The following is an 18873-nucleotide window of genomic DNA, read 5'->3' as shown; positions in this document are numbered from 1 at the left end:
TCTGTCAACAAGCCCTATGTGATGCATGTTAAACCTCATTAGGTCTGGCAGTCTGTCAACAAGCCCTATGTGATGCATGTTAAACCTCATTAGGTCTGGCAGTCTGTCAACAAGCCCTATGTGATGCATGTTAAACCTCATTAGGTCTGGCAGTCTGTCAACAAGCCCTATGTGATGCATGTTAAACCTCATTATGTCTCTCACAGCCTTTACCGCTCAGCACAGTGCCCCTGTCTGTCTGTACAGTCGTGGCCAAAAGTTTTGAGAATGACACAAATATTAATTTTCATAAAGTCTGCTGCCTCAGTTTGTATGATGGCAATTTGCATATTCTTCAGAATGTTATGAAGAGTGATCAGATGAATTGCAATTAATTGCAAAGTCCCTCTTTGCCATGCAAATGAACTAAATGCCCCCCAAAAAAACATTTCCACTGCATTTCAGCCCTGCCACAAAAGGACCAGCTGACATCATGTCAGTGATTCTCTCGTTAACACAGATGTGAGTGTTGACGAGGACAAGGCTGGAGATCACTCTGTCATGCTGATTGAGTTCGAATACCAGACTGGAAGCTTCAAAAGGAGGGTGGTGCTTGGAATCATTGTTCTTCCTCTGTCAACCATGGTTACCTGCAAGGAAACACGTGCCGTCATCATTGCTTTGCACAAAAAGGCCTTCACAGGCAAGGATATTGCTGCCAATAAGATTGCACCTAAATCAACTATTTATCGGATCATCAAGAACTTCAAGGAGATCGGTTCTAGTGTTTTGAAGAAGGCTTCAGGGTGCCCAAGAAAGTTCAGCAAGCGCCAGGACCGTCTTCTAAAGTTGATTCAGCTGCGGGATCGGGGCACCACCAGTACAGAGCTAGCTCAGGAATGGCAGCAGGCAGGTGTGAGTGCATCTGCACGCACAGTGAGGCGAAGACTTTTGGAGGATGGCCTGGTGTGAAAAAGGGCAGCAAAGAAGCCACTTCTCTCTATGAAAAACATCAGGGACAGACTGATATTCTGCAAAAGGTACAGGCCTGACTGCTGAGGACTGGAGTAAAGTCATTTTCTCTGATGAATCCCCTTTCCGATTGTTTGGGGCATCCGGAAAAAAGCTTGTCCGGAGAAGACAAGGTGAGCGCTACCATCAGTCCTGTGTCATGCCAACAGTAAAGCATCCTGAGACCATTCATGTGTGGGGTTGCTTCTCAGCCAAGGGAGTGGGCTCACTCACAATTTTGCCTAAGAACACAGCCATGAATAAAGAATGGTACCAACACATCCTCCGAGAGCAACTTCTCCCAACCATCCAGGAACAGTTTGGTGACAAACAATGCCTTTTCCAGCATGATGGAGCACCTTGCCATAAGGCAAAAGTGATAACTAAGTGGCTCGGGGAACAAAACATCGATATTTTGGGTCCATGGCCAGGAAACTCCCCAGACCTTAATCCCATTGAGAACTTGTGGTCAATCCTCAAGAGGCGGGTGGACAACAAAAACCCACAAATTCTGACAAACTCCAAGCATTGATTATGCAAGAATGGGCTGCCATCAGTCAGGATGCGGCCCAGAAGTTAATTGACAGCATGCCAGGGCGGATTGCAGAGGTCTTGTAAAAGAAGGGTCAACACTGCAAATATTGACTCTTTGCATCAACTTCATATAATTGTCAATAAAAGCCTTTGACACTTATGAAATGCTTGTAATTATACTTCAGTATTCCATAGTAACATCTGACAAAAATATCTAAAGACACTGAAGGAGCAAACTTTGTGGAAATGAATATTTGTGTCATTCTCAAAACTTTGGGCCACGACTGTATTCACACACAGTGTAGTGAGTAGAGTAGTGACAAAAGGAGTTGGCTGCGTTTGGACATTCCTGTACCACAGATAATAAGATCCCAGAGAGGTGAGTGAGTGTGTTCTCCTATTGATTCCTTTACTCCTACCATGTCTGTCTGTCTGGATAAGGCCTGTCTGTCTGTCTGGATAAGGCATGTCTGTCTGTCTGTCTGTCTGGATAAGGCCTGTCTGTCTGTCTGGATAAGGCCTGTCTGTCTGTCTGTCTGTCTGTCTGTCTGTCTGTCTGTCTGTCTGTCTGTCTGTCTGTCTGTCTGTCTGTCTGGACAAGGCCTGTCTGTCTGTCTGTCTGTCTGTCTGTCTGTCTGTCTGTCTGTCTGTCTGTCTGTCTGTCTGTCTGTCTGTCTGTCTGTCTGTCTGTCTGGACAAGGCCTGTCTGTCTGGATAAGGCCTGTCTGTCTGTCTGTCTGTCTGTCTGTCTGTCTGTCTGTCTGTCTGTCTGTCTGTCTGTCTGTCTGTCTGGATAAGGCCTGTCTGTCTGGATAAGGCCTGTCTGTCTGTCTGGATAAGACCTGTCTGTCTGTCTGTCTGTCTGTCTGTCTGTCTGTCTGTCTGTCTGTCTGTCTGTCTGTCTGTCTGTCTGTCTGGATAAGACCTGTCTGTCTGGATAAGGCCTGTCTGTCTGTCTGTCTGGATAAGGCCTGTCTGTCTGGATAAGGCCTGTCTGTCTGGATAAGGCCTGTCTATCTGTCTGTCTGGATAAGGCCTGTCTATCTGTCTGTTTGTCTGGATAAGGCCTGTCTGTCTGTCTGGATAAGGCCTGCCTGTCTGTCTGTCTGTATAGATAAGGCCTGTCTGGATTAGGTCTGTCTGTCTGGATAAGGTCTGCCTGTCTGGATAAGGTATGTCTGTTCATATGGATAAGGCCTGTCTGTCTGTTTGTTTGTCTAGATGTGGTCTGTCTGTCTGTCTGTCTGTCTGGATGCCTACAGTAAGTGACGTATTGAAGAAGTGATTGAGACAGGATGTGAGAAAGTGGTGTGGGGTCTGAACGAGTGATGGGGAGAAAGAGGTGTGAGATCTGAACGAGTGATGGGGGAGAAAGAGGTGTGGGGTCTGAACGAGTGATGGGGGAGAAAGAGGAGGGAATGGACAGAGAAAGAGGTGTGAGATCTGAACGAGTGATGGGATCCCAGCTGTACAGACAGTAGCAGAACGTGCAGGACAGGTTAACAGCTGAACATCTGGACCCAGATTAACCCTACATCTGGACCCAGATTAACACTACATCTGGACCCAGATTAACACTACATCTGGACCAAGATTAACCGTACATCTGGACCCAGATTAACTCTACACCTGGACCCAGATTAACTCTACATCTGGATTTAGATTAACACTACATCTGGATTTAGATTAACCCTACATCTGGACCCAGATTAACACTACATCTGGAGCTAGATTAACCCTACATCTGGACCCAGATTAACCGTACATCTGGACCCAGATTAACACTACATCTGGACCCAGATTAACCCTACATCTGGACCCAGATTAACCCTACATCTGGACCCAGATTAACCCTAGATCTGGACCCAGATTAACACTACATCTGGACCCAGATTAACCCTACATCTGGACCCAGATTAACCCTACATCTGGACCATGATTAACCCTACATCTGGACCCAGATTAACCCTACATCTGGATTTAGATTAACCCTACATCTAGACCATGATTAACCCTACATCTGGACCCAGATTAACCCTACATCTGGACCCAGATTAACCCTACATCTGGACCCAGATTAACCCTACATATTGACCCAGATTAACCCTACATTTGGACCCAGATTAACCCTACATCTGGACCCAGATTAACCCTACATATTGACCCCAGATTAACCCTACATCTGGACCCAGATTAACCCTACATCTTGACCCAGATTAACCCTACATCTGGACCCAGATTAACCCTACACCTGGACCCAAATTAACCCTACATCTTGACCCCAGATTAACCCTACATCTTGACCCCAGATTAACCCTACATCTGGACCCCAGATTAACCCTACATCTTGACCCCAGATTAACCCTACATCTGGACTCAAAATTATGTTGAATGAATAGGCTTCTGTGGACTCAGTAGAGTCTGTGTCCAGGAAGCAGACCCTAAATGAATCAAATAGATCCTTAATGTGTGCGTGTACAGATGTAAATCTGTTACATGTCAGTAGTTTTCACTTGCCTTTTCAACAGGAAGGTCTCACCACCACTGCTGGTACAATATAAGTACTCTCTTTTTAACAGGAGAGGGAAAAATAGAAATTAAAGTTGTTGGCTTGACTTGGTGTTGTTGGACGAGAGTGTTTCTTTCCGTTTCTTTCATCCATTTGTGATGAACAGAGCTTCAAAACAATAACATCTCCCATCTAGTGGAAACAAAGTCCGCGTCCCGAGTGAAACCCTATTTCCTTATATAATGCCCTACTTTTGACCAGGGCCCTACGTAGTGCACAGGATAGAGAAAAAGGGAGAATGCCTTTTGAGACTCACCCATAGGAGTCTTGATTAGATTAGGCTTTTCTACAGGAGCCAAGAGTTTAAACTATATTTTATTTGAGTGAGCATTTTCCATGGTGTTGATTAGCACTCTGCTTTTTAAACTTTGTTAACTTTAACGAGGCGACTATCCACTGAGGGCCAAGTTTAGGACGAAGTTTGGTTTTGCTTTTACTGACCTTTGAGGGTGATTGGGCACTTATTCACATCTCAGCATAACAACCAAACATTAGTTTTGCATTAGCCTCGTACCCAGGCTCACATTCCTTCATTAACCTCGTACCCAGGCTCACATTCCTTCATTAACCTCATACCCAGGCTCACATTCCTTCATTAACCTCGTACCCAGGCTCACATTCCTTCATTAACCTCATACCCAGGCTCACATTCCTTCATTAACCTCATACCCAGGCTCACATTCCTTCATTAACCTCGTACCCAGGCTCACATTCCTTCATTAGCCTCAGACCCAGGCTCACATTCCTTCATTAGCCTCATACCCAGGCTCACATTCCTTCATTAAACTCAGACCCAGGCTCACATTCCTTCATTAAACTCAGACCCAGGCTCACATTCCTTCATTAACCTCGTACCCAGGCTCACATTCCTTCATTAGCCTTTATACCCAGGCTCACATTCCTTCATTAACCTCGTACTCAGGCTCACATTCCTTCATTAAACTCAGACCCAGGCTCACATTCCTTCATTAACCTTTATACCCAAGCTCACATTCCTTCATTAGCCTTTATACCCAGGCTCACATTCCTTCATTAGCCTTTATACCCAGGCTCACATTCCTTCCAATAGTTGAGTCAATGAGACAATATTTGGAAGGATTCCCCAACGAGACTACGTTGACATTTACTCTGCATAGCTGTGTGACAATGACCTTTGCAACAGCTTTTGTTTATTGTAAACAGCTTTAATAATTCTACTCAGAACCCAGCTTGAAGAAAGAGATAACACAATGGTTTTAGAAGGAAAACAGGATGTAGTGAAGTAGCAGTTAAAACCAGGAATATTCACCAACTGGTTTGGGTTTTAATTGAAGTAGCAATTAAAACCAGGAATATACACCAACTGGTTTGGGTTTTAATTGAAGTAGGAGTTAAAACCAGGAATATTCACCAACTGGTTTGGGTTTTAATTGAAGTAGCGGTTAAATCCAGGAATATTCACCAACTGGTTTGGGTTTTAATTGAAGTAGGAGTTAAAACCAGGAATATTCACCAACTGGTTTGGGTTTTAATTGAAGTAGCAGTTAAAACCAGGAATATACACCAACTGGTTGTCACGCTCTGACCTAAGAGAGTTGGTTTTTCTCTGTTTAGGTAGGTCAGGGTGTGATAGGGGATGGGCATTCTATTTTGGGTATTTCTATGTTTTGGCCGGGTATGGTTTCCAATCAGAGGCCAGCTGTCTATCGTTGTCTCTGATTGGAAGCCATACTTAGGCAGCCTTTTTTTCCCTTGGTTTTCGTGGGTAGTTGTTTTCCGTTTTGTTGTCTGTTACCTGACGGAACTGTTTGCTGTCGTTTTGTTTCTTTGTAAAAGTGTTTAGTTTTCATTAAAGTATAATCATGAGTAATCAACACGCCGCGCCTTGGTCCCCTCTATACGACGCCCGTTACACTGGTTTGGGTTTTTAACTTTAAACCTGCTATATAAAAGTTCAATCTGTAGTTGCTACATCAAAATGTTTTACTTTGTAATGAATGATATGTTCCCCTTGATTCTTGTAGAATACAAGTTATTAGTGCCTCATGAGCTTAGTTTAACTGTCACACCCCACCACAACCCACAATACAAGCTTGTTTTAATACAGTATTTGTAAACAAAGTACATTTAAACAAACACTATAGCCTGGACTGGACTGGACCTTTAGAGACCAGACCTGTCCTCTAGTCTAGCAGTACTGGGCTGGTCCATTAGAGACCAGACCTGGCCTCTAGTCTAGCAGTACTGGACTGGGCTGGTCCATTAGAGACCAGACCTGTCCTCTAGTCTAGCAGTACTGGGCTGGTCCATTAGAGACCAGACCTGGCCTCTAGTCTAGCAGTACTGGGCTGGACTGGTCCATTAGAGACCAGACCTGTCCTCTAGTCTAGCAGTACTGGACTGGACCATTAGAGACCAGACCTGGCCTCTAGTCTAGCAGTACTGGACTGGACCATTAGAGACCAGACCTGTCATCTAGTCTAGCAGTACTGGGCTGGTCCATTAGAGCCCAGACCTGGCCTCGTCAAGTATGGCTGGACTGGACCTTTAGAGACCAGACCTGTCCTCTAGTCTAGCAGTACTGGGCTGGACTGGTCCATTAGAGACCAGACCTGTCCTCTAGTCTAGCAGTACTAGACTGGACCTTTAGAGACCAGACCTGTCCTCTAGTCTAGCAGTACTGGACTGGACCATTAGAGACCAGACCTGTCCTCTAGTCTAGCAGTACTAGACTGGACCTTTAGAGACCAGACCTGTCCTCTAGTCTAGCAGTACTGGACTGGACCATTAGAGACCAGACCTGTCCTCTAGTCTAGCAGTACTGGACTGGACCATTAGAGACCAGACCTGTCCTCTAGTCTAGCAGTACTGGACTGGACCATTAGAGACCAGACCTGGCCTCTAGTCTAGCAGTACTGGACTGGACCATTAGAGACCAGACCTGTCCTCTAGTCTAGCAGTACTAGACTGGACCATTAGAGACCAGACCTGTCCTCTAGTCTAGCAGTACTGGACTGGACCATTAGAGACCAGACCTGTCCTCTAGTCTAGCAGTACTAGACTGGACCATTAGAGACCAGACCTGTCCTCTAGTCTAGCAGTACTAGACTGGACCTTTAGAGACCAGACCATGGTTCAAGTACATTCAGAATCTTTTCAAAAACTTTATCTGGGCTTGATTGAGCTTGCCTGGTGCAATGGAACCAATAGACTAGTTGGAAACAATGTAAACGCCACACTTCTAGCACTCCACGCAGGCTAAAGAAAGATTTAGAATACTATTTGAACCCAGGTCTGTTAGAGACCTGCTGTTACCTCGATCAAACAGATTTCTGGGCACCAATTACCCACAGTCCTCTTGGTGAACTTCCTGTCCTGTCTGATCTAATGTTTACCCTACCGGATATAAAGCTCAGTGTATGTGTTATAGTTTGTGTGCCAGTGTACTTGATGTGCTGTTCTAATAGCTATATTAGTTCAAGGTGGCGTGACCATGTCCATTATAACATACATTTAAATTCTAAACCATTCCATATTTTAACTAAGCCATGAAAATGGGTATTTCTCGTCATAACATTTATGAGCATATTTTTTAATTTTTTTTAATAATCTAAAAATTTAAAACAGGAATTCCCCAAAACCATTTAAAATGTCTCCGTTCCACACAAAGAAGGGAATCTTTGTTTTGTGTTGTATGACTCTGGTGAGTCTGCCAGATAAACAAAGATTACGACGGAATTATTCAGTCCTTAGGGAATATAAACATGTTTCGCCCAGTTCTACATTCGCTGTTGCATTGAGAGGGAAAAACCATATGACAGCGTCCCAGATGGCATCCTATTCCCTATATAGTGCACTACTTTAGACCAGGACCCAATGGGTCCCTATTCCCTACATAGTGCACTACTTTAGACCAAGACCCCCTATAGAGAATAGGGTGCCATATGGCACAGATGCTATGTATTCTTCTCATGACTTTTAGTCCGTTGTTTAGCTGGAATTGAATTCATTTCATTTTAATGAGGAGTATTTAATACGGGGCTTGATTTCATTAAAGTGGTTGTGGAACCTCATATATATATAACATTCAGCAATATGTCTTGTATTTGGAAAACTCTTCTGATTCCCACCATGTATTCAGCCTAACAGGTGAGAGGGGGGGGGTGATTGTAACATACTAATGAAACACATCTAATGATGTTGAAAGTCTGGGTAAGGTGTCAGTCCTACTGTTTTACTGGCGTGGTAGATGCTCTGCACATGAGCCTTTCTCTTCAACGTCAACCATCGAAAACTTTGAGAATCACCCAAATAAAGTGTTACCTAGGGGGTCTAGAATCCATCTTAGCACGGAAGGATCCGCGTTGTAGCGTGAGTGACATTTTAAAGGGGCCATTTTCCCGATTGAGCCCGACCATATGCAATGTTTACCGTCTCCGCGAACACTGGAACATTGCTGTTTAAATTTCCAAGTGCGCTATAGTAGTGTTTAAGGGGTTATTAGCTTGGTAGAGGACACAGTTCTCCATTATGAAGCCTCACTACTTGATAATCACATTGGAATGTTATAGAAAAGGAAGCATCCGTCTTTTCATAAATCTTTCCATGAACCTATTGAACTGTCTCCATATCCCAGAGAGGTTGTAAAGACAGACATTATGAAGAGTAATTATTTTGGGTTGAACTGTCTACACGTCCCAGAGAGGTTGTAAAGACAGACATTATGAAGAGTAACTCTTTTGGGTTGTGGTTGGAGAGACTCGCTGTGTCGCCTCTCACAGTTCTGTCTCTCTGTCTCTCTGTCTCTCTGTCTCTCTGTGTGCAGTGTGATAGGTGCAGATGCAGGGAACGGTATACGTGTGTTCCTCCCTGACATAGGGATGTTTCTAGCAGGGCTGGCCTGCCTGCTGCTGTGTCGTAGTCTGTTTCAGAAGAGACCGCCAGAGGACATGGCCCAGGACAACACTGACTATGAACCGGAGGGAGAGGTGAGTGGAGGGAGACACACACACACATACACATACACATACACATACACATACACATACACATACACACACACACATACACACACACACACGCTCGTACGTGTTCACACATGCACAGACTAAAACATGCGCTAACACACACACACACACACACACACACACACTTACATTTTTTTGTTAAAATGGGAGAAAAAAGTTAATTATTTAAATAAAACCTATTTTTCTGTTATAAAATCTGTTTATCTATTTAATCTATATTTATTGATCATCTTAACAATGACTTCACTAGTTCAGGTGGGCTTTCGTTTCAGCAACCAAAAGGAAAGGACGGGTTCTCAACAACAACAATGACAAAAATCATGAGAGTGGCTTTACCAAGAAACACTTCCGAATGGACTAATTCGAGGAAGTTCACTTTAATCCGTCGTACAGGATGAGAACAGGTCACTGTAACGCCCTGGCCATGGAGAGGGGTTTTGTTCTTTATTTTGGTTAGGCCAGGGTGTTACATTGGGTGGGCGTTCTATGTATTTTTTATTTTTTTAAAAATCAAAATCAAATTCATTTATATAGCCCTTCGTACATCAGCTGATATCTCAAAGTGCTGTACAGAAACCCAGCCTAAAACCCCAAACAGCAAGCAATGCATGTGAAAGAAGCACGGTGGCTAGGAAAAACCCCCTAGGAAAAACTCCCTAGAAAGGCCAAAAACCTAGGAAGAAACCTAGAGAGGAACCAGGCCTCTTCTGGCTGTGCCGGGTGGATATTATAACAGAACATGGTCAAGATGTTAAAATGTTCATAAATGACCAGCATGGTCAAATAATAATAATCATAGTAGTTGTCGAGGGTGCAACAAGCACGTCCGGTGAACAGGTCAGGGTTCCATAGCCGCAGGCAGAACAGTTGAAACTGGAGCAGCAGCACGGCCAGGTGGACTGGGGACAGCAAGGAGTCATCATGCCAGGTAGTCCTGAGGCATGGTCCTAGGGCTCAGGTCCTCCGAGAGAAAGAAAGAGACAAAGAGAGAATTAGAGAGAGCATATTTAAATTCACACAGGACACCGGATAAGACAAGAGAAATACTCCAGATGTAACAGACTGACCCTAGCCCCCCGACACATAAACTACTGCAGCATAAATACTGGAGGCTGGAGGGATCAGAAGACACTGTTGCGATGATACCCCCGGACAGGGCCAAACAGGCAGGATATAACCCCACCCACTTTGCCAAAGCACAGCCCCCACACCACTAGAGGGATGTCTCCAACCACCAACTTACCGTCCTAAGACAAGGCCGAGTATAGCCCACAAAGATCTCCGCCACGGCACAACCCAAGGGGGGGGGCGCCAACCCAGACAGGAAGACCACATCAGTGACTCAACCCACTCAAGTGACGCACCCCTCCCATGGACGGCATGGCAGAACACCAGTAAGCCAGTGGCTCAGCCCCTGTAATAGGGTTGGAGGCAGAGAATCCCAGTGGAGAGAGGGGAACCGGCAAGGCAGAGACAGCAAGGGCAGTTCGTTGCTCCAGCCTTTCCGTTCACCTTCACACTCCTGGGCCAGACTATACTTAATCATAGGACCTACTGAAGAGATAAGTCTTCAGTAAAGACTTAAAGGTTGAGACTGAGTCTGCGTCTCTCACATGGGTAGGCAGACCATTCCATAAAAATGGAGCTCTATAGGAGAAAGCCCTACCTCCAGCCGTTTGCTTAGAATTTCTAGGGACAATTAGGAGGCCTGCGTCTTGTGACCGTAGCGTACGTGTAGGTATGTACGGCAGGACCAAATCGGAAAGATAGGTAGGAGCAAGCCCATGTAATGCTTTGTAGGTTAGCAGTAAAACCTTGAAATCAGCCCTTGCCTTAACAGGAAGCCAGTGTAGGGAGGCTAGCACTGGAGTAATATGATCAAATTTTTTGGTTCTAGTCAGGATTCTAGCAGCCGTATTTAGCACTAACTGAAGTTTGTTTAGTGCTTTATCCGGGTAGCCGGAAAGTAGAGCATTGCAGTAGTCCAGCCTAGAAATAACAAAAGCATGGATTAATTTTTCTGCATCATTTTTGGACAGAAAGTTTCTGATTTTTGCAATGTTACGTAGACGGAAAAAAGCTGTCCATGTAGACCAATTTGGGTTTCCAATCTCTCCAAAAGAATGTGGTGATCGCTGGTATCAAAAGCAGCACTAACATCTAGGAGCACGAGAACAGATGCAGAGCCTCGGTCTGACGTCATTAAAAGGTCATTTACCACCTTCACAAGTGCAGTCTCAGTGCTATGATGGGGTCTAAAACCAGACTGAAGCGTTTCGTATACATTGTTTGTCTTCAGGAAGGCAGTGAGTTGCTGCGCAACAGCTTTTTCAAAAATGTTTGAGAGGAATGGAAGATTCGATATAGGCCGATAGTTTTTTATCATTTCTGGGTCAAGATTCGGCTTTTTCAAGAGAGGCTTTATTACTGCCACTTTTAGTGAGCTTGGTACACATCCGGTGGATAGAGAGACGTTTATTATGTTCAACATAGGAGGGCCAAGCACAGGAAGCAGCTCTTTCAGTAGTTTAGTTGGAATAGGGTCCAGTATGCAGCTTGAGGGTTTAGAGGCCATGATTATTTTCATCATTGTGTCAAGAGATATAGTACTAAAACACTTTAGTATCTCCCTTGATCCTAGGTCCTGGCAGAGTTGTGCAGACTCAGGACAATGGAGCTTTGGAGGAATACGCAGATTTAAAGAGGAGTCCGTAATTTGCTTTCTAATGATCATGATCTTTTCCTCAAAGAAGTTCATAAATGTATTACTGCTGAAGTGAAAGCCATCCTCCATTTGCGAATGCTGCTTTTTAGTTAGCTTTGCGACAGTATCAAAAAAAATTTCGGATTGTTCTTATTTTCCTCAATTAAGTTGGAAAAATAGGATGATCGAGCAGCAGTGAGGGCTCTTCGATACTGCACAGTACTGTCTTTCCAAGCTAGTCGGAAGACTTCCAGTTTGGTGTGGCGCCATTTCCGTTCCAATTTTCTGGAAGCTTGCTTCAGAGCTCGTGTATTTTCTGTATACCAGGGAGCTAGTTTCTTATGACAGATGTTTTTAGTGGTGCAACTGCATCGAGGGTATTGTGCAAGGTTAAATTGAGTTCCTCGGTTAGGTGGTTAACTGATTTTTGTCCTCTGACGTCCTTGGGTAGGCAGAGGGAGTCTGGAAGGGCATCAAGGAATCTTTGGGTTGTCTGAGAATTTATAGCACAACTTTTAATGCTCCTTGGTTGGGGTCTGAGCAGATTATTTGTTGCAATTGCAAACGCAATAAAATGGTGGGCCGATAATCCAGGATTATGAGGAAAAACATTAAGGTCCACAACATTTATTCCATGGGACAAAACTAGGTCCAGAGTATGACTGTGGCAGTGAGTAGGTCCAGAGACATGTTGGACAAAATCCACTGAGTCGATGATGGCTCCGAAAGCCTTTTGGAGTGGGTCTGTGGGCTTTTCCATGTGAATGTTAAAGTCACCAAAAATTTGAATATTATCTGCTATGACTACAAGATCTGATAGGAATTCAGGGAACTCAGTGAGGAACACTGCATATGGCCCAGGAGGCCTGTAAACAGTAGCTATAAAAAGTGATTGAGTAGGCTGCATAGATTTCATGACTAGAAGCTCAAAAGACGAAAACGTCATAGTTTTTTTTTTGTAAATTGAAATTTGCTATCATAAATGTTAGCAACACCTCCGCCTTTGCCGGATGCACGGGGGGTATGGTCACTAGTGTAACCAGGGGGTGAGGCCTCATTTAACACAGTAAATTCATCAGGCTTAAGCCATGTTTCAGTCAGGCCAATCACAGCAAGATTATGATCAGTGATTAGTTCATTGACTATAACTGCCTTGGAAGTGAGGGATCTAACATTAAGTAACCCAATTTTGAGATGTGAGGTATCACAATCTCTTTCAATAATGGCAGGAATGGAGGAGGTCTTTATACTAGTGAGATTGCTAAAGCGAACACCGCCATTTTTAATTTTGCCCAACCTAGGTCGAGGCACAGACACGGTCTCAATGGGGATAGCTGAGTTGACTACGCTGACTGTGCTAGTGGCAGACTCCACTAAACTAGCAGGCTGGCTAACAGCCTGCTGCCTGGCCTGCACCCTATTTCATTGTGGAGCTAGAGGAGTTAGAGCCCTGTCTATGTTCGTAGATAAGATGAGAGCACCCCTCCAGCTAGGATGGAGTCCGTCACTCCTCAACATGCCAGGCTTGGTCCTGTTTGTGGGTGAGTCCCAGAAAGACGGCCAATTATCTACAAATTCTATCTTTTGGGAGGGGCAGAACACAGTTTTTAACCAGCGATTGAGTTGTGAGACTGATGATCCATGGCACGAAGCCTCCAGTGATGATCCATGGCCCGGAGCCTGTAGGGATGATCCATGGCACGAAGCCTGTAGGGATGATCCATGGCACGAAGCCTCCAGTGATAATCCATGGCAAGAAGCCTGTAGGGATGATCTATGGCAAGAAGCCTGTAGGGATGATCCATGGCCCGGAGCCTGTAGGGATGATCCATGGCACGGAACCTCCTGAGACGGCCCGCAGTCCGGAGCCTCCAGCGTCGTTCCCCAGTCTGGAGTCTTCAGCGGTGGTCGACAGTCCGGAGTCTTCAGCGGCGGCCGGCAGTCCGGAGTCTTCAGCTGTGGCCGGCAGTCCGGAGTCTTCAGCGGTGGCCGGCAGTTCGGAGTCTTCAGCGGTGGCCGGCAGTCCGGAGTCTTCAGCGGCGACCGGCAGTCTGGAGTCTTCAGCGGTGGTCGGCAGTTCAGAGCCTCCGGCGATGTTCCGCGGTCTGGTTCCTCCGGCGACACAGAAGCGGGGGGATCAGCGGGCGGATTGGGGGCTACGCCCCCGAACCAGAGCCGCCGCCAAGAATAGATGCCCACCCGGACTCTCCCCTATAGGTTCAGGTTTGCGGCCGGGAGTCTGCACCTTTGGGGGGTGGGGGGGGGTTACTGTCACGCCCTGACCTTAGAGAGACGTTTATTTTCCTCTAGTTTGGTTAGGTCAGGGTGTGATGTGGGGTGAGCAATCTAGTTTGTCTATTTCTTTGTGTTGAGCCGAGTATGGTTCCTAATCAGAGGCAGCTGGCTATCATTGTCTCTGATTAGGAACCATACTTAGGCAGACCTTTTTTTCCACCTTTAGTTGTGGGATCTTGTTTTTGTGTAGCTGCCTTTTGAGCAGCCCCAGAACATCACGTTTTCGTTGTGCTCCTGTTTTGGTGAGTTTCATTAAAAGATGTGGAATTCCATGCACGCTGCGCCTTGGTTTATTTATGATCGGGAGTTCGAAGTTAGCGATCGTGACACCTTGATTTTTTTGGGGGGTCTCTGTGTCTCCGAATTCCTCAGGAGGGATGATAGAGTTGGAAGGCAGCCCCCTGCCATTAAGCCCCATCCCTGGCATCTGTCCAGCTCTCTCTTTACGACTCTAAGTTAATTGAAACCACAAACAGACTGGCACAGATGGTAATGATACCCTCACACACAAGGCAATGACACCTACTACTGCCATATAAAACAGATTTACTGACGGTTGTATAATAGACCTTTGTATTCTATTTGTCCTCTCCTGGTGACATCAGATTCAGTCGTGTTTCAGAACCATGGACAGCTCATGTTTCAGTACCATGGACTGCTCATGTTTCAGAACCATGGACTGCTCATGTTTCAGAACCATGGACTGCTCATGTTTCAGTACCATGGACTGCTCATGTTTCAGTACCATGGACTGCTCATGTTTCAGTACCATGGACTGCTCATGTTTCACAGTGATGGACTGCTCATGTTTCAGTATCATGGACTGCTCATGTTTCAGTACCATGGACTGCTCATGTTTCACAGTGATGGACTGCTCATGTTTCAGTACCATGGACAGCTCATGTTTCAGTACCATGGACTCCTCATGTTTCAGAACCATGGACTGCTCATGTTTCAGTACCATGGACAGCTCATGTTTCAGTACCATGGACTGCTCATGTTTCAGTACCATGGACAGCTCATGTTTCAGTACCATGGACTGCTCGTGTTTCAGTACCATGGACTGCTCATTTTTCTGAACCATGGACTGCTCATGTTTCAGTACCATGGACTGCTCATGTTTCTGAACCATGGACTGCTCATGTTTCAGAACCATGGACTGCTCATGTTTCAGTACCATGGACTGCTCATGTTTCAGCACCATGGACAGCTCATGTTTCAGAACCGTGGACTGCTCATGTTTCAGTACCATGGACTGGTCATGCTTCAGTACCATGGACTCCTCATGTTTCAGAACCATGGACTGCTCATGTTTCAGTACCATGGACTGCTCATGTTTCAGTACCATGGACAGCTCATGTTTCAGAACCATGGACTGCTCAGGTTTCAGTACCATGGACTGCTCATGTTTCAGAACCATGGACTGCTCATGTTTCAGAACCATGGACTGCTCATGTTTCAGAACTATGGACTGCTCATGTTTCAGTACCATGGACTGCTCATGTTTCAGTACCATGGACAGCTCATGTTTCAGAACCATGGACTGCTCATGTTTCAGTACCATGGACTGCTCATGTTTCAGAACCATGGACTGCTCATGTTTCAGAACCATGGACTGCTCATGTTTCAGTACCATGGACTGCTCATATTTCAGTACCATGGACAGCTCGTGTTTCAGAACCATGGACTGCTCATGCTTCAGAACCATGGACAGCTCATGTTTCACAGTGATGGACAGATTGTGTTTCAGAACCATGGACAGATCGTGTTTCAGAACCATGGACAGATCGTGTTTCAGAACCACGGACAGCAGCTCAGTTAACAAACCCACTGTACCACACTTACCATTAGCGCTCCATTAGGACGTTTGTCCTAGCTCTCCATCAGGACCTCTGTCCTAGCTCTCTATCAGGACAGCTGTCCTAGCTCTCCTTTAGGATGGCTGTCCTAGCTCTCCATCAGGACGGCTGTCCTAGCGCTCCATCAGGACGGCTGTCCTAGCTCTCCATCAGGACGGCTGTCCTAGCTCTCCATCAGGACGGCTGTCCTAGTTCTCCTTTAGGACGGCTGTCCTAGCTCTCCTTTAGGACGTCTGTCCTAGCTCTCCTTTAGGACGGCTGTCCTAGCTCTCCTTTAGGACGGCTGTCCTAGCTCTCCTTTAGGACAGCTGTCCTAGCTCTCCATCAGGACGGCTGTCCTAGCTCTCCTTTAGGAAGGCTGTCCTAGTTCTCCTTTAGGACGGCTGTCCTAGCTCTCCTTTAGGACAGCTGTCCTAGCTCTCCATCAGGACGGCTGTCCTAGCTCTCTTTTAGGACAGCTGTCCTAGTTCTCCTTTAGGACGGCTGTCCTAGCTCTCCTTTAGGACAGCTGTCCTAGCTCTCCTTTAGGACAGCTGTCCTAGCTCTCCATCAGGACGGCTGTGCTAGCTGTCCTTTAGGACAGCTGTCCTAGTTCTCCTTTAGGACGGCTGTCCTAGCTCTCCATCAGGACGGCTGTCCTAGCTCTCCTTTAGGACAGCTGTCCTAGCTCTCCTTTAGGACGGCTGTCCTAGCTCTCCTTTAGGACAGCTGTCCTAGTTCTCCTTTAGGACGGCTGTCCTAGCTCTCCATCAGGACGGCTGTCCTAGCTCTCCTTTAGGACAGCAGTCCTAGCTCTCCTTTAGGACGGCTGTCCTAGCTCTCCTTTAGGACAGCTATCCTAGCTCTCCTTTAGGACAGCTGTCCTAGCTCTCCATCAGGACGGCTGTCCTAGCTCTCCTTTAGGACAGCTGTCCTAGCTCTCCTTTAGGACAGCTGTCCTAGCTCTCCATCAGGACGGCTGTCCTAGCTCTCCTTTAGGACGGCTGTCCTAGTTCTCCTTTAGGACGGCTGTCCTAGCTCTCCATCAGGACGGCTCTCCTAGCTCTCCATCAGGACGGCTGTCCTAGCTCTCCATCAGGACGGCTGTCTTAGCTCTCCTTTAGGACGGCTGTCCTAGTTCTCCTTTAGGAAGGCTGTCCTAGCTCTCCATCAGGACAGCCATCCTAAAGAACTAACAACTATGGTTGGCTTTAATTAAATGGTTTAATCACTGTTTGTGATATATGACTGTCTCCTCTCTCTACCAACCAGGAGGAAGAGGAGAAGCTGAGCCTTGATGACAATGTCCTGTTGGATGAGGACTTTGAGGCTGGGTACGAGGCTGGAGAAGAGGAGGAGGAAGAGATGGAGGAGGAAGAGGAGGAAGATGAAGAGGAAGAGGAGAGCAACAAGATGAAGATTCTGCGTCACATTGCGGGCGTGGCGTCTAAAGTGAAGGAGATCATTGGGAATCTGATAACCACCGCAGGAAAAGTGGTGGTCACTATACTGCTAGGACTCACAGGTCAGTGTTTCTCAGTGAGAGAGAGGAATCAGCCCCCTTTGCACTATAGTCATCACTCACACTCTCTCAATGTGTACAAACACTTATTATTGACTGTTAGTTATATTTATTGATATCACTATAGAGCCGTTCCACCTCAAGATAAGCATTCCTGAAACATGCTTTTTTATCTGTTTCTAACTACAGAAACGATTTCAGAAAAATCTGACATGGTGGGTGTCATGTCTTGCTGAATTGAATGACCTTATACCCAAACTAGCGCCAACAGATGTTGTCAGGAAAAACTCCTGGTCCTATCCAATACAGTATACTTCAATGCTGCCATCTCAACCACGGTGTAGCCAACTGTGTATATGTATATATATATATTATATATATCTGCTTCTCTAATTGCTTGATTGATGATTGATTGATTGATATCTAAGTGTATCTGTGTCCACCAGGTGTAATACTGCTCTTGCTGACATCTGCGGCCTAGTTCTTTGTCTTCCTATAGATCCTTAAATATCAGTGTATCCGTTTGCATCTATCTATATGTATCGTTATGCTTTTTGTACTGTTTCCACCAGGTATCACGCTGCCTTCCCTGACGTCGGCAGTCTATTTCTTCGTGTTCCTGTTCCTGTGTACGTGGTGGTCGTTCTGCCGCACCTTCGACACCCTCATCTTCAGCTGTATGTGTGTCCTCATGGCCATATTCAGCGCTGGACACCTGGTCGTCCTCTACCTCTATCAGTTTCAGTTCTTCCAAGAGAGCATCCCTCCAGAGGACAGCTACATTAGGTTAGATACTGTCTGTCTGTCTGTCTGTCTGTCTGCCTGTCTGTCTGTCTGTCTGTCTGTCTGTCTGTCTTTCTTTTGATGACAGATATTTAGTTAACCTGGCTACTGTGACTGCTAGGTGTTTACTATACAGCTCAACTCCAGGTAACTGTGTGTATTCAGTAAATCTTCAATTTCATAGTAAATATGAACTTTCACCATTTTACTAAATGTATACAGTATCGCCACGTCCAAGCAGAAGCCAAAATCCACTTGTAGAAATCTACCAGGCTTCTAAACGTAGCGTATTCTTGTTCCTCAATACTTACTGGCTGTAACATATGTTGTCATTATATTTTATGTATAAGAAGGGATGGGATAGGGAGACCATTAGTTGTTTATGTGGAAGGTTGCGGATAAGTGGAAAGGTTGAATTCCTAATCGACCCTTAACCCCCCCCCTTTACATCTGAAACAATTGGATCAGTGTTAGCAATATAGTAAACTCCCACCCAGTCTGTGCCATGATTGCAGAAGGTACTTATTTAGGTAATGTATTTTAGCAGTGTTGCCCTTGCCACTGTGTCCTTGGCAAGATAGCCTTGTTTCTGGAGAGTATTGATTCTAATGTCTTTAGTCTGCTGGCCGTAC

General features: G+C 45.6%; 1 protein-coding gene across 1 annotated transcript in view; it reads left to right on the top strand.

Moving 5' to 3' along the window:
* Positions 1 to 18873, top strand: part of LOC106591876 (piezo-type mechanosensitive ion channel component 2) — a 267883-nt gene that overhangs the window by 42067 nt on the left and 206943 nt on the right. The window contains exons 5-7 of the mRNA XM_045693681.1: positions 8898 to 9060; positions 17209 to 17461; positions 18031 to 18244. Coding sequence (XP_045549637.1) covers positions 8898 to 9060; positions 17209 to 17461; positions 18031 to 18244 — 630 coding nt within the window. The remainder of the gene's footprint in view (positions 1 to 8897; positions 9061 to 17208; positions 17462 to 18030; positions 18245 to 18873) is intronic.

The sequence above is a fragment of the Salmo salar genome, chromosome ssa14 (genome assembly GCF_905237065.1).
Source record: "Salmo salar chromosome ssa14, Ssal_v3.1, whole genome shotgun sequence".
NCBI classification, from domain to species: Eukaryota; Metazoa; Chordata; class Actinopteri; order Salmoniformes; family Salmonidae; genus Salmo; species Salmo salar.
Note: the sequence above shows the minus strand (reverse complement) of the source record. Positions and strands in the feature narration are given on the sequence as shown.